General features: G+C 45.9%; 1 protein-coding gene across 2 annotated transcripts in view; it reads right to left on the bottom strand.

Moving 5' to 3' along the window:
* Positions 1-212: 212 nt before the first annotated feature.
* Positions 213-18,640, bottom strand: part of FTO (FTO alpha-ketoglutarate dependent dioxygenase) — a 374,781-nt gene continuing 356,353 nt past the window's right edge. The window contains exons 9-11 of one of the 2 annotated variants that reach the window (XM_079907100.1): positions 2,514-2,687; positions 2,240-2,257; positions 213-282 (exon numbers count right to left, since the gene is read on the bottom strand). In XM_079907100.1, coding sequence (XP_079763226.1) covers positions 2,534-2,687 — 154 coding nt within the window. In that variant the 3' untranslated portion in view covers positions 213-282; positions 2,240-2,257; positions 2,514-2,533. Of the gene's footprint in view, positions 283-303; positions 2,688-18,640 lie in introns of those variants that run through there. The other variant, XM_079907105.1, reaches the window with a different exon arrangement.

Genomic DNA, 18,640 nt, shown 5'->3' on the forward strand with positions numbered 1-18,640 from the left:
CTCAACCACTGCGCCACCAGGGAAGCCCCCCTTTTTGTAAATCATCTCTTGCCCTTCCTCCTTCTACCCACCTGAAACTTCCTCAGAGAGTGTATATAACCCTTAAACACGATGAGCTCATGCTTAGTGAAAGCCACCAGTTCTTCCGAGCAAACGTGATCTCACCTTTCGGATTCACTCCTGGAAGTGGCTTCTCCAACCCCTGGCTCTTCCCCCACCTGCAGGACTCCGAGGACTCTCTCCACCTGGGCGCCCCCCAGGCCAAGGAAGCAGGCCCACCTGCTGGTGTGCAAGGAGAAAATAGCAGGACCTCTCTTGGTTTCTTATCTCATCCTTTCAGTATTTTTATTGTTTATGCATGTTTTATGATGTACATGACCTATTGGTACAAGCAGTCCACAAATATAGCTCGATAGTAATACACATATATGGGGGTAAGCACTCAACATTATTATTCATTTCTACTCTAGGGATGCAAGCAAGCAGGTCTGGAGGGTGCCGACACGAAGGCGTAACGCCAGTCAGGTTCACAATAAATGGTAATTGGGAGCAACGGGGGCCACAGAGGGTTCACGCCCTGCCTGAGAGGACGCTACCTAGCTCTTTGCCATGCCAGGATGGAGGCCTAGGGCTGCCAGATGTTCTGAATTCTGAAGAGGATGCACACATTTTTATTTTACATGAAATCTCCCAATTTTTGAATATTGGCACCTAGTGAACTATGACAAGGAAGAGACACTGGGGGGGTGAAATAGAACACTAGGCTAGATGGTCCCAAGGCTGCCCAGCCGGTGACTTCTGCGTGCCCTGCACTCCTTACCTACGTGATTTCGTTTCATCTCTCCCACAACCCTGAGAGGCAGCGCTTCATCGTTCACTGACGGGGAGACTGAGGCTTAAAGACATCAGGGAATTCATCCAGTGTCTACGAAGAGTCTCAAGATGAGGAAACCCCGCCTGCTTTGTGTGACGTGAACTCCCTGGGGTTGACTCCATGTGAATGAGCCCATACCTTGAACCAGCGAGATTCTGCTGGCGGGAGAGAGCCTGGTTCTCAGCGCACCTCTCAAGGGGCAAAAAAGCTCCTCAGCTTTCCAACTACTGCAAACAACTACAAAGAAGGTGACAGGCTGGGGAGGGGGGCTAACTATTCTCATGATTTCCAGGGTCACCAAAGGTCGGGAGCCAGGCCCAAAAGGGAGAGGTGGGTTCAGGGCACCACAAGACACAACTGGCACCAAGATTGAGGAAGGGAGGGGAAAATGCCTACAGCAGGTCACTTACTGACATATAATACTACTAATATTTACTGGGTATTTAACTATGTGTCAGATATTGTTCTAAGTCTGCAGCTAAGTTATTTCATTTCATCTCCACCTTATGAGTTGGTGCCTATAGTATCCCCATTATACAGATGAGAAAACCAAGGCACAGTAACACACCAAAAGTCCCAACCTACTGGGCATTTAGATCCAGGCACTCGAAAACCCAAGCCCAAGTTTTAACCTCTTCATCGTCTCTCTGGTGCCCTGACATCATCAGGATGGGCACTAGGGTTCTTCAAGCCTCAATGCTACCCATCGTTATGTGCGAACAGGGGGAATTATGAAACAACATGTAGTATGCTGGCTAAAATCAGGAAGCAATGTAAATAGGACTGTGTCTCTTCCATTAGATCAGGGAAACTTCCTCAAGACAGGATGTCAACTTTATTTTAATCTTCAACACTGCTCCATTCTTATGTGCAGAGTACAGGGCTCATAACCCAGGCTGTCCTAGAGAAGGGAAAGAGGCTACTCTTCAACGAGGCATTTCTCTTTTAATTTATTTCGCCTGTGGGGAGAGCAGCTACAGAGAACGCGAAAACAGAATCTCCCGCTCTCAAACTTTTGATAGAAGTGCTGTCTGGGAGGGCTTTCTACAATGATGAAAATGTTCTGTGTCCAATACAGCAGTCACTAGCCACACATAGCTACTAAGCACTTGAAATGTGGCTCGTGCAACTGAGGAACTGAATTTTTAATTACGATTAAAATGGAATTTAAATTTAAGGAGCCCCATCTACCTAGTGGCTACCATACTGAACAGCGTAGCCTCTACAGGGTGTGGTGAGAAAATGGGCTAAATGTCTCTAAATTCGGTCTTCCCCTAGACGACCCGAGAGCCATCCCCTGCAGAGTCTCTGCAAAGGTTTGGGAAGGAGGAAAGTAGGTTAGGTTTTGCCACAGGCCAGGCTCACCTTGGTCGCTTCTCAGGCCTTGGGAGTGGAATGGCTCACATTAAAAATCCAAGTGGAGAACAGCCTTGGGGGTTGGAGGTTCTTGTTTAATACCAAATCACTATAACCCTGTGTCACTTTTAAACATTTTAATATTCATGGGCTCCATTCCCTAGCTGTTTCCAACTGGGACCCAGGGTCTACAATCCCAAGGCCCAGTCTACCCATAATCCCCTTGCCTAAGCCCATGACAAGGTTGGAGGAGAGAAGTCAAAGGCAGCCTTTGCTCCTCCACCTAAGACTTGTGCTCTTTCTCTAGGGTCTGGCTTCCAGAAGCAGACCCCTGAGCTCGGAAATGATATCTGTGAGATCAAACGGCAGAGGCATCGAAGGATCATCCTTTTCCCAATACGGCCGGCACTCTGGCTTCTGATCCGCAGGTAGAGTTCGGGCAATTCGGGACTGGCACCTGCAAGAGGAAGAACAGGCAGTTTACCCCTGGGAGGAAATGCCTGGAAGACCCAAACTCATGGGCAACTTGGGGCGACCTTGCCAAATGCCCCAGTGACGATCCGCTATGACGGTGGTGATGGTACGCAAGGGTGAGTTTGGGCGGCAGAAAGCAGGTGTGTTTATAAGAAGGAAGAATTGTTCTTTATGGTGCTGGAACGTCTTTATTTTTTCCACTGCCCAGATCTGTATTACCTCTAATGGCTTTGTAGAAGCCAATCATCGGGGAAATTCAGTTACTCTGCCTTTAAAATGGTGAATTATTTTTTCATTATCTCGACTGTTATTTAAAGTGTGTGATTAAGCCATTATCAGATTTAACTGTTTGCGGGATTTCCATGTATTACTAGATTACTGGGAAAGATTAAATTGAATTTACTGCATTAAAACGTCCAAGAATAGATTAAACAATATTACAGACCGGGATTGACTTTGGAGATCCCAGAGATTTACAAGTGTCCCAGCCTGCTGTGCTCAGAAAAAGGCACTCCAAGGAGAGACCGATTTATAAGGATATATGCAAATAGAGGTTAATAATCATTTCCACTGATGAATAGGTGGAGAAAACTTCCACAAAATTAAATTAAGAGGCTAGCAAGAGTGACTCCCTAAGGAAAACACTTAAATCACGGTTTTTATTAAATGGATTATTCATCAATAGTAGAGAAATTAATTATCATACGCAACTAAATTATAGCCTCGTAGGAAAAAAGTTGGGGCGACATCATCGCACCCTGGCAGGCATCTACCTTGCCGAAAGACCACAGCTTACTGGAAATTGGTCTGGGAAAACTCAGTGGCTTTGGCTTTATGTATCTGAAAAGTGATGATCAGACAGAAGAAAACACAAATTGCAATAAGAAACGAACAGTTTCTCTACTCTCTTGGAGCACGTGGCGGTGACAGTGTATGCACCGAAAAGAAATACTCTGAGTACATCTGGGAGAGCTGCGTGGTCCTTCCCCACCCCACCTGACCTTCTTGGCATTGTTCTCTAAATCAATTAAAAAGGGGTCCTACCCATCCTCTGTCTTCCGTGTAGGACTAACTATGATGAAGAGATCAAAGAATGGACCATCCTGGACCTATTTCCAAGCCTGATGGTCGAGCAGGCTCCTAACTAAAGGACATCTTCTCCTCTGGGGAATTATTAATGGTGAGGGGATCCCCATGGGAAAACATACTTCAACTTTACACCTATTTTCTCGGGTGGTTAATTGCTATCCTGGCATCCTGTGCACTCAATCCGTCGTACATTACACATAACATTCCAATATATCTTCAGCTCTCCGCATCGGGCCCTGATAATAGCGTCTGTTAACATGCACTAAGTACTATTATGTAGCACATCACTTCATAAATAATAAGATTAGCTGACCTCAGGGCCCCAAGAAGAGTAATGTGTTTAAATGTTCTCATTATTTATTTAAAACAAGAATTAAAGCAACAGAAGCTGCTTTTGACAATCCTCTTAGCATAAATATTAAACTGTTTGCACTGATAAGCCCACACAGAACTGAAGACAGAGGCACGTTCTGCAGAGTACTTAATAATAATAGGTGTTTGAGATGTTGCCCCTCACTGCAGTGGGTGCATCTCTGCAGTTCTAGAGACAGTCTCTAAATCACATGAAAGGGCTGGGGGAAATTAATATTCAAGGGAAGCTGCGACTAATTACAAAGGAACTCTGCAAAGCTTTTTAAATTGTTCTTTCTCTCTGCCTCAGAATCAGAGGGTAAGGCTCAATTTACCAGGTAGGGAGAGTTATTCCAAATTGAGCCTTTCCATCTCACGGCGGGTAAACGATCTGTGCACACACTACCCTGGTTGGCAGATTAAAGGGCTGTGATAAGTGCTGATCCACCTCGAATAGCATAAGGTTTGTCAAAAGTCAACAGAGATGCTTTTTCACCTGGCAGTGCGTTTTGCCCCCTTATTTTGAGAAAGTATTAAAAATGGTAACACCTGCTGCAGAAGTTCGCTTACACCTGTATTGTACAAGCTTCCCAAGCCCACCCAGTTTTCTTTTGGGTGAAGCTGCTCTGATTTTCTACTGTTCTTCCCATGGAAGGACTGGCCGGTGTGGGTACTACCTCCTTCTCATGCCGGCCCTGAGAGGCTAGGAGCTGTGCGTACCCACTGCTTCCCTCTGGGCTAGAGCTAGAACCCCTTGTTTGGTCTCTTCAGGGCCTTAATTCAGGTCTTTCAAGATCACTTTAAAACTCTTCCTTTAATGCCCAGTGCTCCTTGCCAGTTTCTCAATGGTCACGACTGCGCCCCACAGAGGGCTTGCTGTTGAGGTAATGCATTCGCCCGCAAGGAAGCACAGTCGCCCCCAACTCAAAGCACATTGTCCAATTCAACATCATGCCGGATGGGGGGACTGAAAAAGAAAAGGCTTGAGAATGACTTGAAGGCGTATCTCCCTTTAGGTTTCAATTTCTCCTGCTCAATTCCCTCATTCTGCCTCTCTTCCATCTTAATTTCCTAAGATGGGGAAGCACAGTGGTAAAGACGTTCTCCGGACACCAGGAGCTGCTGCTTCCCTGGGGCATGACATCTTGGGCAAGCTTCTTAACCTCACCAAGCCTCAGTTTCTTACTTGTCACGTGGGAATACTGACGACGGTGATGACGATGACAGTACATTACTTATGGGCTTGTTGTGGAGGTTAAATGGATTAACACATGAGAAGTACTTAGCACAGTGCCTGGCACATAGGGAGCCCTCAGTAATTATTAAATACTATTGTTGCTATCGTTACTTCTACTACGAGTGCCAGCGACAATGGGAGATGCCAACAAGAGGGCTGCCTATTGTACCTGTGACTGTCCCCTCCCTTCAGCTAACTGACTGGGTGGCCTAGTCCACCAGTTCAGCTAACTGGACTGGGGGCAGCTCTGGAGAACCAGAAGCAGCTCTTTCTGGCTTGAAGCAGATTGAGCCTGGGGCTGAATCCCATCACAATGTGACGTTCCAGGACGCCGAGGCTTATGTGTTCAAGCTGCTACAACTCTCCAGTGACAGGCGAGAATGCTCAGATTCAGAAAGACTTAGCAGTTGCTCCTGAAGACCCAGAATTCATAACAGGTGCTGTCGTTGGACTGTCTGAGCCGCAGTTGTTTCAGGTTGACTTGGCATTTCTCGGAAATAAAGTTGGATCGTTTCTCAGCACGCATGCTCTGTAGCTCTCGCCAAATCAAGGGGCCCTGAGTTCTCTTAGGAAATGTTTTAGGAGTCCTGATGGTGGTGGACACTGGCTGTCTTGTGTCTTTTCCCAAGTTTCCCACAAAGAAGATTCTAAGTCTCCTGTGGGGAATCCGTCCCATCCCTATGCTTGGCCACGTGGTTTGAGTGAGATTGGCCCCACCTCTACAGCCAGGGAAGAGCCTTGACTGGTTTGATCTAATCAGTACATCCTACTCTCCCAGCCACAGGGAGGAGGTTAGGGGAGGCACGTGACCCTCTCCAGGGCAAGACTGAGAGAGTAAATCAAAGGACTGGTCTGGGAACTAAGGGAAAAGGCTTTCTTATCGCCTGGCCTGGGAACTATCAGGATATGTGATCTGGAACCACCATAGTCATTTTGCTACCATGCAGCAAGGGGCTGGGTCCTGGGTGATACGGTTTGAGTAGCTGGATTGAGTCTCACCTGAAGCTAGGTATGCCTAGACTTTTTCAGTTGCACGAGCTTGTTATTGTTTGAGTTCGGTTTTTCTGTCACTTGCGACCCAAAGAGTCCTGGCTGATATGCCGGCCATGCGTCCCACCCCTCGGTGCCCTCCTGCCTTCTACAACATCCACTGCAGTGGCCCTGCCTGCCAGGCGCATGTTGCTGGTCCTCTCTCCAAACTGAGATGCTGCTGATACAGTGCAGAGATCATGTGAAAGCATGAAATCCCTGGCTTTTGTTTTCGATTCCAATAATATTTCCACTGGGGACAAATTTCTACCCAGAAAACAAGAGTGCGCTGGTGTCATCCACACTGGCCTTTGTGCAAAAATAAGCCAGGGCTTCCCTGGTGCCGCAGTGGTTGAGGGTCTGCCTGCCAATGCAGGGGACACGGGTTCGTGCCCCGGTCCGGGAGGATCCCACATGCCGCGGAGCGGCTGGGCCCATGAGCCATGGCCGCTGAGCCTGCGCGTCCGGAGCCTGTGCTCCGCAACGGGAGAGGCCACAACAGTGAGAGGCCCGTGTACCGCAAAAAAAAAAATAATAATAAAATAAAATAAAAATAAAAATAAGCCAGTTTTAATGACCAGAGCTGGATGACCTTTCTAAAGAAAGTTAAAAAAATTTCCCTAAAAATTTCTTTATCAAGGATAGCAGATCATTCTGAGCGCAGACAAACAGTAAGAAACTCAGCTAAACAGTAAGGAAGCTACAGTTTCCCCTTTCAACCTTGTGCTCTCTACTCCCATCCTAAAGGGTTAACAAATAAACTCAGATCTACTCAGAAAACCCTGTTCCTTTTATGCGGCATTGCAAGGGGAGCTATGGAAAATAATATATGCTTCATCTCTCTCCCTCCCAAATTCACATTATTTCAATTCAAAGGACTCTGTAGCTACCCTCAAAACTCTTGCTACTTGGGAGTGGTTCTCCCTGAATGACCTAGTGACGTAACAGGAAGCAGTTGAAAGGTGTCACGTCGGCTGGCCTGTCAGCCGACTGTCCAGAGGTTCCCCTCCTCTCCTCTCCCAGGTGTAACTCACGCAGGGCCCCACTGCCTGCTGATTCCCCCAGGGCTACACTTACATTTGGAGGATGAGGACCGCAGCTACATTAGTGAACACTGGTCGCCATGCTGAAATTAACCACTTTAGCTAAAGTGTGTGTTAATTATGGGTATGCAAGTAGTCAATAAAAGGTTAATGCAAGAGCCAGAGAATAAATTTCTTCCCTTATTGCATCACTTCACAGACTAAATGACTAACATTATACTTTGTGTTTTTAATCAATAGGTTTTACAGTAATGTGCTGGCCATCGATTTTAAGAAAACATGTACGGTCTTCCTCCTCGTCCCTAAATTTTGCAACAAATAAAGAAGGACAAGTAACATTTCCATTACTCTTGATGAAATGATAAAGATTTTGGGAGAAATGGTTCCTGCTAAAAGATTCATTGGGACAAACAGGCGTTAAAAAAAAAAAAAAAAAGTAGTGCTTCCCTGGTGGCGCAGTGGTTGAGAATCTGCCTGCTAATGCAGGGGACACGGGTTCTGAGCCCTGGTCTGGGAAGATACCACATGCCACGGAGCAACTAGGCCCATGAGCCACAACTACTGAGCCTGCGCGTCTGGAGCTTGTGCTCCGCAACAAGAGAGGCCGCAACAGTGAGAGGCCCGCGCACCGCGATGAAGAGTGGCCCCTGCTTGCCACAACTAGAGAAAGCCCTCGCGCAGAAACGAAGTCCCAACATAGCCAAAAATAAAAATAAATAAATTTTTAAAAAAAGTACAAAAAACTAGAACTTGATGGAGAAATATTACCAAGCACAGGCCATTGAGGAGACAAAAAAAATGAACTCCTAAGAGAGAATTCTTTAATGTGAAAGAAGAGAGTAACTCCTGATTAAAATAAGTACATTCCATACATTGTTTAAGCGTCTCGAAGAATCTTAATATGCAGCACTGATTTATTCAATTTTCACAATAACCTGAGAGAGATGGGGAGGCAGGTACCTGAACCACATTTGACGTGAGGGCTGCCTTTCCCCAGATTAATCCACTGGCAGGTGGGAGAGCGGGGCTGCGCAGACCCTGGACATCTGGCTGGCTGTCCTTTCCACCACATTACATCTTTCTCATGGATTCCCATTTGGACCAAAATGGGTGCTATCCCCTGATTACTTAGCTATTCTTGCCAAACATAGATATTCAGGAGATTCCAAACCATTTCCGGGGAAAGAAAGGAGCAAAATGCTTTTTTTTTTCATGTTCCTGTGACAATAATTACAGCAAATGACTGACAAAACTTTCTCTTCATTCTAATGACTCTGAGGTTCTCATAGCGTAAGCGTCTATCATCTATAGAAGTAAAAGATACATCTTCATCTTTTAAGAGCATAAACTACTTCTAATTATACAGTCATCCCCCAGTATTTTCAGGGGACTTGTGCCAGGACCCCCAGTTTGCATACCAAAATCCGTGGATGCTCAAATCCCTTCCAGTTGGCCCTCCGTATCCTTGGGTTCTGTATCCACAGATACAGAGGGCTGACTATATTTACTGAAAAAAACCCCATGTATAAGGGGACCTTCTTAGTTCAAATTTACTCAAGGGTCAACTGTATTCCTGGAGTGACCCTGAGAAAAACCTCCCAACCTCTTACTTTCCTCAACTGTTACACGAAGTTCATGTTTCCCTGGTTCACTGGACTTTGTGAAGATAAAAATTAAATAATATATATAAAAATATAAAAGCCTTTTAAAATATGTAGACTACTGCACAAATGTAGCCCTTTCCTATGTGACACAAGTTCTATTTTTAAAACACAGCAGATTAGGCAACATTGGCCGGGGGCGTGTAATGCTTAAAAATAAGTGTGAAAAAAAAAAGAATAAAATATGTGCAACCAGATAATGAAATATCACACAGCCCTTAAAAAGAATGCATTAAAAAAAATAAGTGTGAAAGACATCACACTTTCTTTTTAAGAGTTTTTTTTTTTGATGTGGACCATTTTAAAAGTCTTTATTGAATTTGTTACAATATTGCTTCTGTTTTTTATGTTTTGGTTTTTTGGCCACGAGGCATGTGGGATCTTAGTTCCCTGACCAGGGATCGAACCCACACTCCCTGCATTGGAAGGCGAAGTCTTAACCACTGGACCGCCAGGAAAGTCCCAAAAGACTAGAGCAATTTAGACTCACAACTTCATCAGAAAATATCCAGTCTTCTCCAAGTCAGAGTTTTTTTCTGGAATTTTCACTTACAGTGAGGAGTTGACTGTCATCCTGGTTCATGTCAAACAGAAGGCTGTTTTAGGGTATCAGCCACATCACAACACATTCCCTCAAAGGTGTAAACCAGCACCAAGGCTTAAGAGGCTTCACTCAAGTAGAAAACCCTGATGTGATATCACATCAAATCTACATTTAACCTGTAAAACGCAACTGCCAGGACCAGCATGAAGAAAGTGGGAAATAATGATGTAAAGGGGCAACAATCTCAATGGGCTTCTATGCTGTGGAGGGAGCTCTAGACCAATGTGGGACCTGCATGTTCTCTGTTCTTAGGTTCTCTGGGCCCAGTAAAATCGTAGCATCTTGCCACACAGAGTTATTCCAATATTTAAAAGAGGAGTATTGGGGCTTCCCTGGTGGTACAGTGGTTAAGAATCTGCCTGCCAATGCAGGGTACACGAGTTCGAGCCTGGTCCAGGAAAATCCCACATGCCACGGAGCAACTAAGCCTGTGCACCACCACTACTGAGCCCATGTGCTGCAACTACTGAAGCCCATGTGCCTAGAGCCTGTGCTCCGCAACAAGAAGCCCATGCACCGCAACGAAGAGTAGCCCCCGCTCGCCACAACTAGAGAAAACCCGCACGCAGCAATGAAGACACAATGCAGCCAAAAATAAGTAAATTTATATATATAAAAAAAGAAGTATTTTTTCATATAACACGGGATCTAACTCCCTAATAGTACTTTATGTACCATTTAAGGGATTCCATGAATAATTCTGACTCTCCATGATGTCTACATTAAACACCACATTTCAAATCTCACTTTGAGTAAGAGCCTACTCCATTGTACTGTTTTTCACGGTCTCACCAGACTTTGTTCCAAATAATCTGTCTTAGAGGTGAGGCGAGCATGCAGACCTGTTTATAATCATCTACCCTTGAGACTTTAAATGCTTTGAAAAGAGAAGAGTGAGTGAATGAATTTATCATTTGTCTTCTTGGACTTTGTGTTACTGCCATCACGGCTCTGTGGACAACTTGACAAAGAAAGAGCTGCCCTGTCATACGAATCACGATGGTCTACTTTGACTAAGGTGGTTGTATGAAATCAGCTTGTTTGATTTGTATAACTCAGTTTACCTACTGCAGAACCACTAAGCAAAACCAACTCCTGAGTGAGGTCCAACAAAGGACACTCTCACTTTCTCTTTCAAAGGCTTTTAACCTCTTGCCTCTGACTCACATGTTAATGTTCTCAGATCAGTAAAGTCAACACACATCAGAGTGAGGAAAAGCCACACTTTGGCCCATGGGTCAGCTCTTTTTGGGGGGGATGGGGTGGGTCAATATACCTTTTTAACAGGTACTATTTTTTCAGCCATGACCACTCGAGAAGCTTGACTCGACTTAACTTCTGGTTATTTAAAAATCTACTCTTGGCTTCACATTTCAGGGAAGAAGGGAGAAGCCTGATAGAAGAGCTTGCTTAGCTGCTCTAAAAGCCAAATATCCCCCAAATGCTTTTGAATACCAGGATAATGCCATTCAGCCATCTGGATAACCAGCCATTTTGCAAGAAATCATTGTGCTGTTCAGTCTGGATAAACCCTGCTGTCTAGATCTCAGTCAGTCAATCAGCATGCTTGTGGAGTACCTACTGTGAACCTATACTGTTCCCTCGTTGGGAGGAGAAGGGAGCAGCACAGAGAACAGCTCAGGCCAAGCCCAGCTGCTGCAAATAACTGTGCTCTCCACATTGGTTTGGAACTCACCATTTTCCATGTAAATAATGGTTCTCATCGCTCCTAATTCTTCTCCTCAACACCAGTATTACCTATAATTTCTCTGAAATATAATATTAATATATTATATAGCCCAGTGGCCATGAATAGCAGGGTGTCTGGTTTTGCTTAAGGAAAATGAACATTTAGAGTTCCTACTTGGGATCCCAGAAGGAATTTCCTTTGACCAGGGTTCCCTGTCCTCCTAGCATATGGAAGCAGGGCTTTGTCCCACTCCAGGTCACCGCTAATAGCTCCTCTGACCTGTGGCAAAGACTCCACCAGAGAAGAGAGGCCCCTGGGGTGAGGGGTAAGGTGCTCAGATAGTACCTCCAAGGGGTCAAGAGATGAAGAGACAAGGTCACAAGACCTCTTACTGGTCTAAAAATCAGGAACACTTTTTGGTAACAGAATGGCTCATAGTCATCTCTGTTCTTTCTTTCGGGGTCCAGGGGGATGCCATGCCCTTCTCCCTTCTACTGTACCATCTGCTGCCTTCTTTAGGGTTTCTTCCCAACCTACGTAATTATACTGTGTAATCCTCACATCTCCTTACCGTTCTGCCCTTATAAGTTTTTCAGAGGTTTCTGTTGCTATGGGAGATACTATAAAGCAATTCTCTCGTGCCAATGCCTCCCTGATGACATCTCCTCTCAGACCAAAGGAATAGTAATAATGCTGATAGAAACATTAAAAATAGCCCATCATATCTACTAAGTGTCAGGCACTGTATAAGTCTTCTAATTAAACGTATGTCCTCAAATGGAAAATGGAGGTCCAGAAGATTAAATAGCTTGTCCAATTCACAGCTAAAGAAAGGATAGAGTCAGGATTTGGCAAAATTGTCTGATTCCTAATCTCAAGCTCTTTGTACTGTTCCAAAATACAGACCTCAAGAGAATCAGTTTGGGTCCTGGTTATAAACAGTTTTCCAAAGGCACCTAGCCCCAAGCTAGACTCCCTGGAGGAGGGTCCTGTCCATGTGAATTTTCACACGAGGCTCTTCAGACTGAGCCAGTTTGCGAAAACATGCACCATCTTAACCTGCCACAAAGGACCACAAAGATGCTGAAGGTGGTATGTGGGTGGGTGGGGGGGACACGTGGGTGTCTTTGGGTCCACAGAGGACTCACATTAAACTCACCTCCCTTTCAGAGGACACCAGGCTCAGGGTCAGTTCTTGTAGACCTGCAACGTGGCTCCGTAAGTAGGTAACTGGTGACTTCACAAGGTCTGGCACAGAGAACAGTACTCCTGGAGTCCCTCCCCCTACTTCAGGGACTCCAGCAGGCCCGTGGAACCACTTAACATCGGAGACTGCTTGGCCCAACACGGGGGTGTAAATCCAGGAGGTAAAGAGTTGAGAACAATTTTATCCCCAGGTTCATTTGTCAGCTTGTCAGTTACATAATGAGAGTGATGAATGGGCTACCTTGACAGCTGAACATTTAGGAGCTGCTGACCTTTGATCTCTGGTCACATGATAGGGTCATCTGAAACTTGCATGACTTCTACCTGGCCAAGGGTAACAATATAAAGGTCAAATCGGCTGGACGATTATATGAATCAAGTCTGAGGCAGCTTGGTTGGGAGTTTTAAGAGAGGCCGGGTTGGGTTCCCCAGCACACAAAGCTATGGAACCACTGCAGAAAGGTGCTCAACAAAAGATATACAATTTCAAAGCAGTCTAGAGTAACTTTCCTTGCAAGGGAATAGAATGAACTCATTATTTTTAAAGGGCAACAATGAAAACAAACACTTTGGAAGAAAATATATTCTGCCAGTGCCTCTGCCGTTGGGAGGGAAGCATACAGGCATATGACTTAATGAGTAATATTAATGCTATACCTGCAACATGGCAGAAGGTCCAATTTGATGCAATTATTGGAACAAAATCCCCACTGGGTAGTATCAAGCCCTCCTTTCAGCCATAGAATACGGTCTCTCCTCCATCCTCTGTCAGCACAGTTCCCCACAAAGGACCATGATTGACAAAAGATAACCCTTTCCAAATTTCGTGACTTCCCTGTTGCTTGAAACTTAAGCAAAGTTTGCACAGGACAGTCTCAAACTTCAGAAAGATTCCAGAATAACTTACAATCAGAAATTCAAGGCAGCTGTGATTTTCAGATGCACTATATTGTTTAAAAAAATGTTTCTTCTTGCAAACCTGAAGACTTTTGCTTTTTGATTACTTGGTTAAATTCCATTTACTCAGAATCAGATAACAGTAGGCACAGAGGTAATGAATACGGTTATGAAAATGAAAGCTAAGAGGCCAACGCCATCGATTTCCAGAATCCAGAAACTTCATAACCCATGAAAGAAGCAGACGTTACAGAGAAATCTGATTTACATCAAGAGCTTGTTTTCTACAAAGGATTTTCCCCTGCAAAGTCAAAGACGGATGGACAAACTTCCACTGGAGCAAAATCCATTCCTACTCTTGAGAGACGAGCAAAGCAAAGGACAATGGCTTACCGAATAAAAGGCCAGCTGTTCTGACTTTGGAACGCTCATTTGAGTTGTAAGCTGTGAAATAAATTTGAGTCGATGGTCCTCCCATCTGCTCACCTGTCAGTCTGTTTCCACTGTGCTGCTGTTTTTAGAAATACTTCCAAGTAACCTGCTTAATTGGTTTTTGGATGCCGGGAAGCATCTCCCAAGTTTATTTTAACCTTATACAGAACACGAAGCTACTGGGCCTCTGTTTCTTTTCTCTCCTTTAAGAACATTCACTAATAGGTCAAGAGCACTTACAAAGAACACTTGGTGGAGCCGCAAACCAACGGGGTGGGGGGCAGTCCAAATGAGGAATTAGAGAGAAAATGGTGGGTCAAAGCAGAATGTCAATTGATCAAGGGCATCCCAGTCTTCTGAAGAATTTCTGCTTTGCACCCGTTTAAAGACCGAGTCCAAGTCAAAATTCTTACAATAGTCCACAAGTCGCTTCGTGACCTACGGCTTCCCCACCCCGGTCATCCCCCATCCTCTCCTTCCACTTGTCCCATTACTCACTTTGCTCCAGTTGTATTGGCTGATTTGCTCTTCCTTGAACAGGCAAAGGTATTCCAGAGTGCTCGAATACCTGCTGTTTCTTCAGCCTTGAACACTCTTGCCCTAAGATATCCATGTGGCTCGCTCCCCTATTACTTCAGGTCACCACTTAAACATAATCCAATCAGTAAGGCCTTCCTTGACTATCTTACGTAAGACAGCAGCATCTCCCCTTCCTACCTACCCAACCCAGCACTCCCCACTCCCCATCTTCTTTTCCTGCCCCATTTTTCTCCACAACACTTGATACCATCTAGAGTGTGTGTGTGCGTGTGTGTGTGTGTGTGTGTGTGTGTGTGTGTTAGATAAGCTCCCTGAAGGCAGGGATCTCTGATGTACTCACTGCTATATCCTCCAAGCCTAGAGTCTGCCCCATTGTAGCCACAGTAAATACGGTGCGATGCACAGATGACTGAAAGCAACTTGCGTCTGAACTTCCAACTGTACTTCCTTAAGGCAGGACTAATCTCTCTGCAATATCACCAGTTTTATGATAAAGACAGTAAATGCAAAGGCACAACCAAAGGAGAAATAATAACAATATCTCATCCATGGACAAAGAGGATGAGATGGTAGGAAGAAAATTGGTCTGGGAACTCAAGACCCAGCTCCACCACTACCCTATCCTGTGACCTTGGGCAAAACCTGGACTTTCTTGGCCATCAGTACTCAGATCTGTAAAATGAAAGGTTGGGTTAGACAACCCCTGAGGTTCTTCCCATCTTTTAAAAACTGGAATTTTACATATAAATATTATGGTTTACCTTCACATACCTTATCTCATGTGACCCTCACTACTAGGGTAGGAAATAAAGGTGCTGTCCCAGTTGGGGAGATTAGGACGTGCAGGCTTTGCTCCGGGTCACATAGCTGCTAAGACACGTAGCTGGGACTAAAGCTTAGGTCATTTGCTAGTTCAGCATTTTTCTACAAAACTGCACTTCCTCTATTGGTAGAACTGGAAGTACTACCAGTCACTGTTACTCTGATCCAAAAAGTATTTTTGCAGGCAAGTTCTTATCCCCTCAAGATAACATATGTGTATCATGGACCCCTCTGGGCACTATTCCACCCTAGCCCAAGAATCCTTGGATTCTCTAAGCTGCCATTTCAAGATTAGAGATAATAAATGGCTCCATCTGCCTACGGATGTTTTATGATAGGAATAAAACTGTATTTTAGTGTAGCTCTTTGGTAGAAGGGCAAGAAGTCGAAGCAACTGTAGCATCAGGATTGCTACGCTAACAAGGTCGCTGAACTCCAAAGATGTCAGAAACTTCCTCGTCTTAAAGCCAAAGCAAATCTGCATTTTATACCCCTAGGAACTGAATGATGCTGTTTCTGCAGCTAACATTTAGAAATTAAAATTGCTTTTACCCACATAAATATCTACGCTGCTGGGTTCAGTGATCAAGAAGGAGGAAAACTCAATAAACTACAATGGAAAAGAATTCAAAAAATATATAGGGACTTCCCTGATGGTGCAGTGGTTAAGAATCCGCCTGCCAATGCAGGGGACACGGGTTCTAGCCCTGGTCCGGGAAGATCCCACATGCTGCAGAACAACTAAGCCCGTGTACCACGACTACTGAGCCGGCGCTCTAGAGCCCGCAAGCCACAACTACTGAGCCCATGCACTGCAACTACTAAAGCCCACGCACCTAGAGCCCATGCTCCGCAACCAGAGAAGCCACTGCAGTGAGAAGCCTGCGCAACGCAAGGAAGAGTAGCCTCCACTCGCTCCAACTAGAGAAAGCCGGTGTGCAGCAACGAAGACCCAACACAGCCAAAAAAAAAAAAAAAGATATATACATATATATGTCTATAACCGAATCACTTTGCTGTACACCTGAAACATCCAGGACCCAGGCTGCTGCATCTATTTTTTTGTTTCGCCATCCTTAGCTCATGGCTGCCATCCTTGAGGTCACCTTATGGTCCAGGTGTTCTAGCCACCATATCTGGTTTCCCAGGCAGGAGCGGGAGAAAGGAGAGAGGCGTAAAACATACCCTTACCTCCTCTTTCTAAGCAAGACAGCCAACCAACCTCCACCTCCGTGTCACTGACTAGAACTCAGCCCCTGGGCTGCAAAAGAGGCTGCAAAGTGTAGGGGTTTTTTTGTTTGTTTGTTTTTTGGTTTTTTTTTTTTTTTTACAGTTTTGCACAGCATGTGGGATCTTAGTTCTCCGACCAGGGGTTGAACCCATGCCCCCTGCGGTGGAAGTGCAAAGTCTTAACCACTGGACTGCCGGGGAAGTCCCTGTAGGTTTTTAACTGGATGTGTTACCCTCTTCTTTCCTCCATTAAAACTGGGACTCTATACTCAGGAAGAAGGAAAGGATGTGGGCAGGATGAAAAACTAGTATTCTCTGCCACACAATGTAAGCAAATAGACATTAAGGTAATGTCTCCTAGAGATCAATGTTCTGGAGCAAATCAAACAGGAAATGAATAAGTGAGCGAATGGAGGGGGGTGGAGGAAGGGCTGTGGCTGGAGTGGAAGAAGTAGGCATCTATCGGGGGAAGAGGATTTTAGGTGACAATGAGTCAGGCTTGATCAAGGGACAGCAAGAAGGCCACTGTAGCTGAAGCAGGGTGACCAAGGGAGGAAGGAGGAGGGGTCAGAGAGGACCAGGGTCTTGGAAGCCACTGTACAGACTGATTTTATTCTCAGAGAGATGGGAAAGCACTGGAGGCTTTAAACGGGGAAGTGACAGGATCTAGTCCCATAGTTTGCAGAAAACCTCTTACTCCTTTAGGAACTGGGCCATTTCATGAGAGTAAACGTCTATGCTCAACCTACTCGTGGTGTTCTGTGGATGAAGCAAAATACCCTCCTTAAGACTCTTCCCTGGCCTGAGGCCCACCCCCACCCCGACCCAAAGCCGGCTGCGAGGGACGGGGCAGCGCTGAACCTGACCATCTCCGCAGCTTTGACGCTTTGTTCCCCTTTGTGCTGCAAGAGAATAGAAGAAGTACCGCCCAAGTCTCCCTGTGTTCCTAAGTTCACCTGATGTGTATCTTCAGAACGCAACTCACATCCAATTTAGGCTGTTCATTTACTTCTGGGGGCCGTGGATTCAGGCTGAGGAAGAAGAGGTAATCCTAGATGCTGAGAGCCACGGAAGACTGAGCAGACCTCTGAGTCAGCGCAGGGGTTGCTTCTAAAATGACTGGATTTGAAAGGACTTCTTAAAAAATTGCACTTCAATAGAAAGCGGACCAAATTCTGAAATCCTCCAACTGAAGTTTCTGCTGGGCTGCCGGCGTCGCCAGCAGCAGACCAAAGCCCATTGGCGCCTTGGAGAGGAAGGATGAGTAGCCCAGAGACTGCCTTAGGGCTGCACGTGGCTTCCAAACTGCAGGTTAACTGGGTGGCTTGATTCATTAATCATCACAGCCACCACGTTCCCACCTGGGCATCTCCGAGGAGCAAGCAAGGCAGAGAGACCGGCCATCATGTATTTATTACTTTACCATCTTGTACGCTCTCGTCTTCCACGGGCTGGCGCAGTCTCCCACTCCAGGGCTCTGACAGCTTGGGCCTGTAGCTCCCTCACTGTCTGGGGTGAGCGCATTCTCCCAGCACCAGTGATTGCTTGTGGGGTGACCTTGGCAAGGGCACTTAGGCAGCATTTTTTCATCTGTCAAGGCGAGGCAGCCACAGACCCCCGGAGTCACCTCTGGTAAATACTCCTGTGTGGACCAGTGCCGGCCACCTCATCCCAAAGTCCCCTGGCTCTGGGAAGAAGGCTTTTTCCAACAGGGAAAATGAGTGAGGCCACGTCCTTGCCTCATGCCACTGAGAGATGGGGGAGGGGGCGGGGGTGGAAGAGGAAAGTGTTTCTTTGCAGGAAAGACACCCTTAGGCCCTCACCGCGGATCCCAGGCACCTTCTCATTTGCCAGAACCCAGAAGGTCGCAGGGAATCAAAGAATGACTCTGCTTGTGCAGAATGTCATTATAGAGGAGGCTGGGGACAGGAGGCCTGTGACGAGTCACCTTTCCGGCTCCTGCGAACAGGCTGATTAATGGAGAAGCTGAGCTTCTTGCTGAGCATGACAGGAGTGGGGTCAGCTAGGAACAGGCCAGGGCTCGGCGGTGAGTCAGGACGGCACAGCAAGGACCTGATTAGCGGCTGTCACCTCCTGTCCCCATG

Source organism: Stenella coeruleoalba (assembly GCF_951394435.1).
Source record: "Stenella coeruleoalba genome assembly, chromosome: 20".
NCBI lineage: Eukaryota > Metazoa > Chordata > Mammalia > Artiodactyla > Delphinidae > Stenella > Stenella coeruleoalba.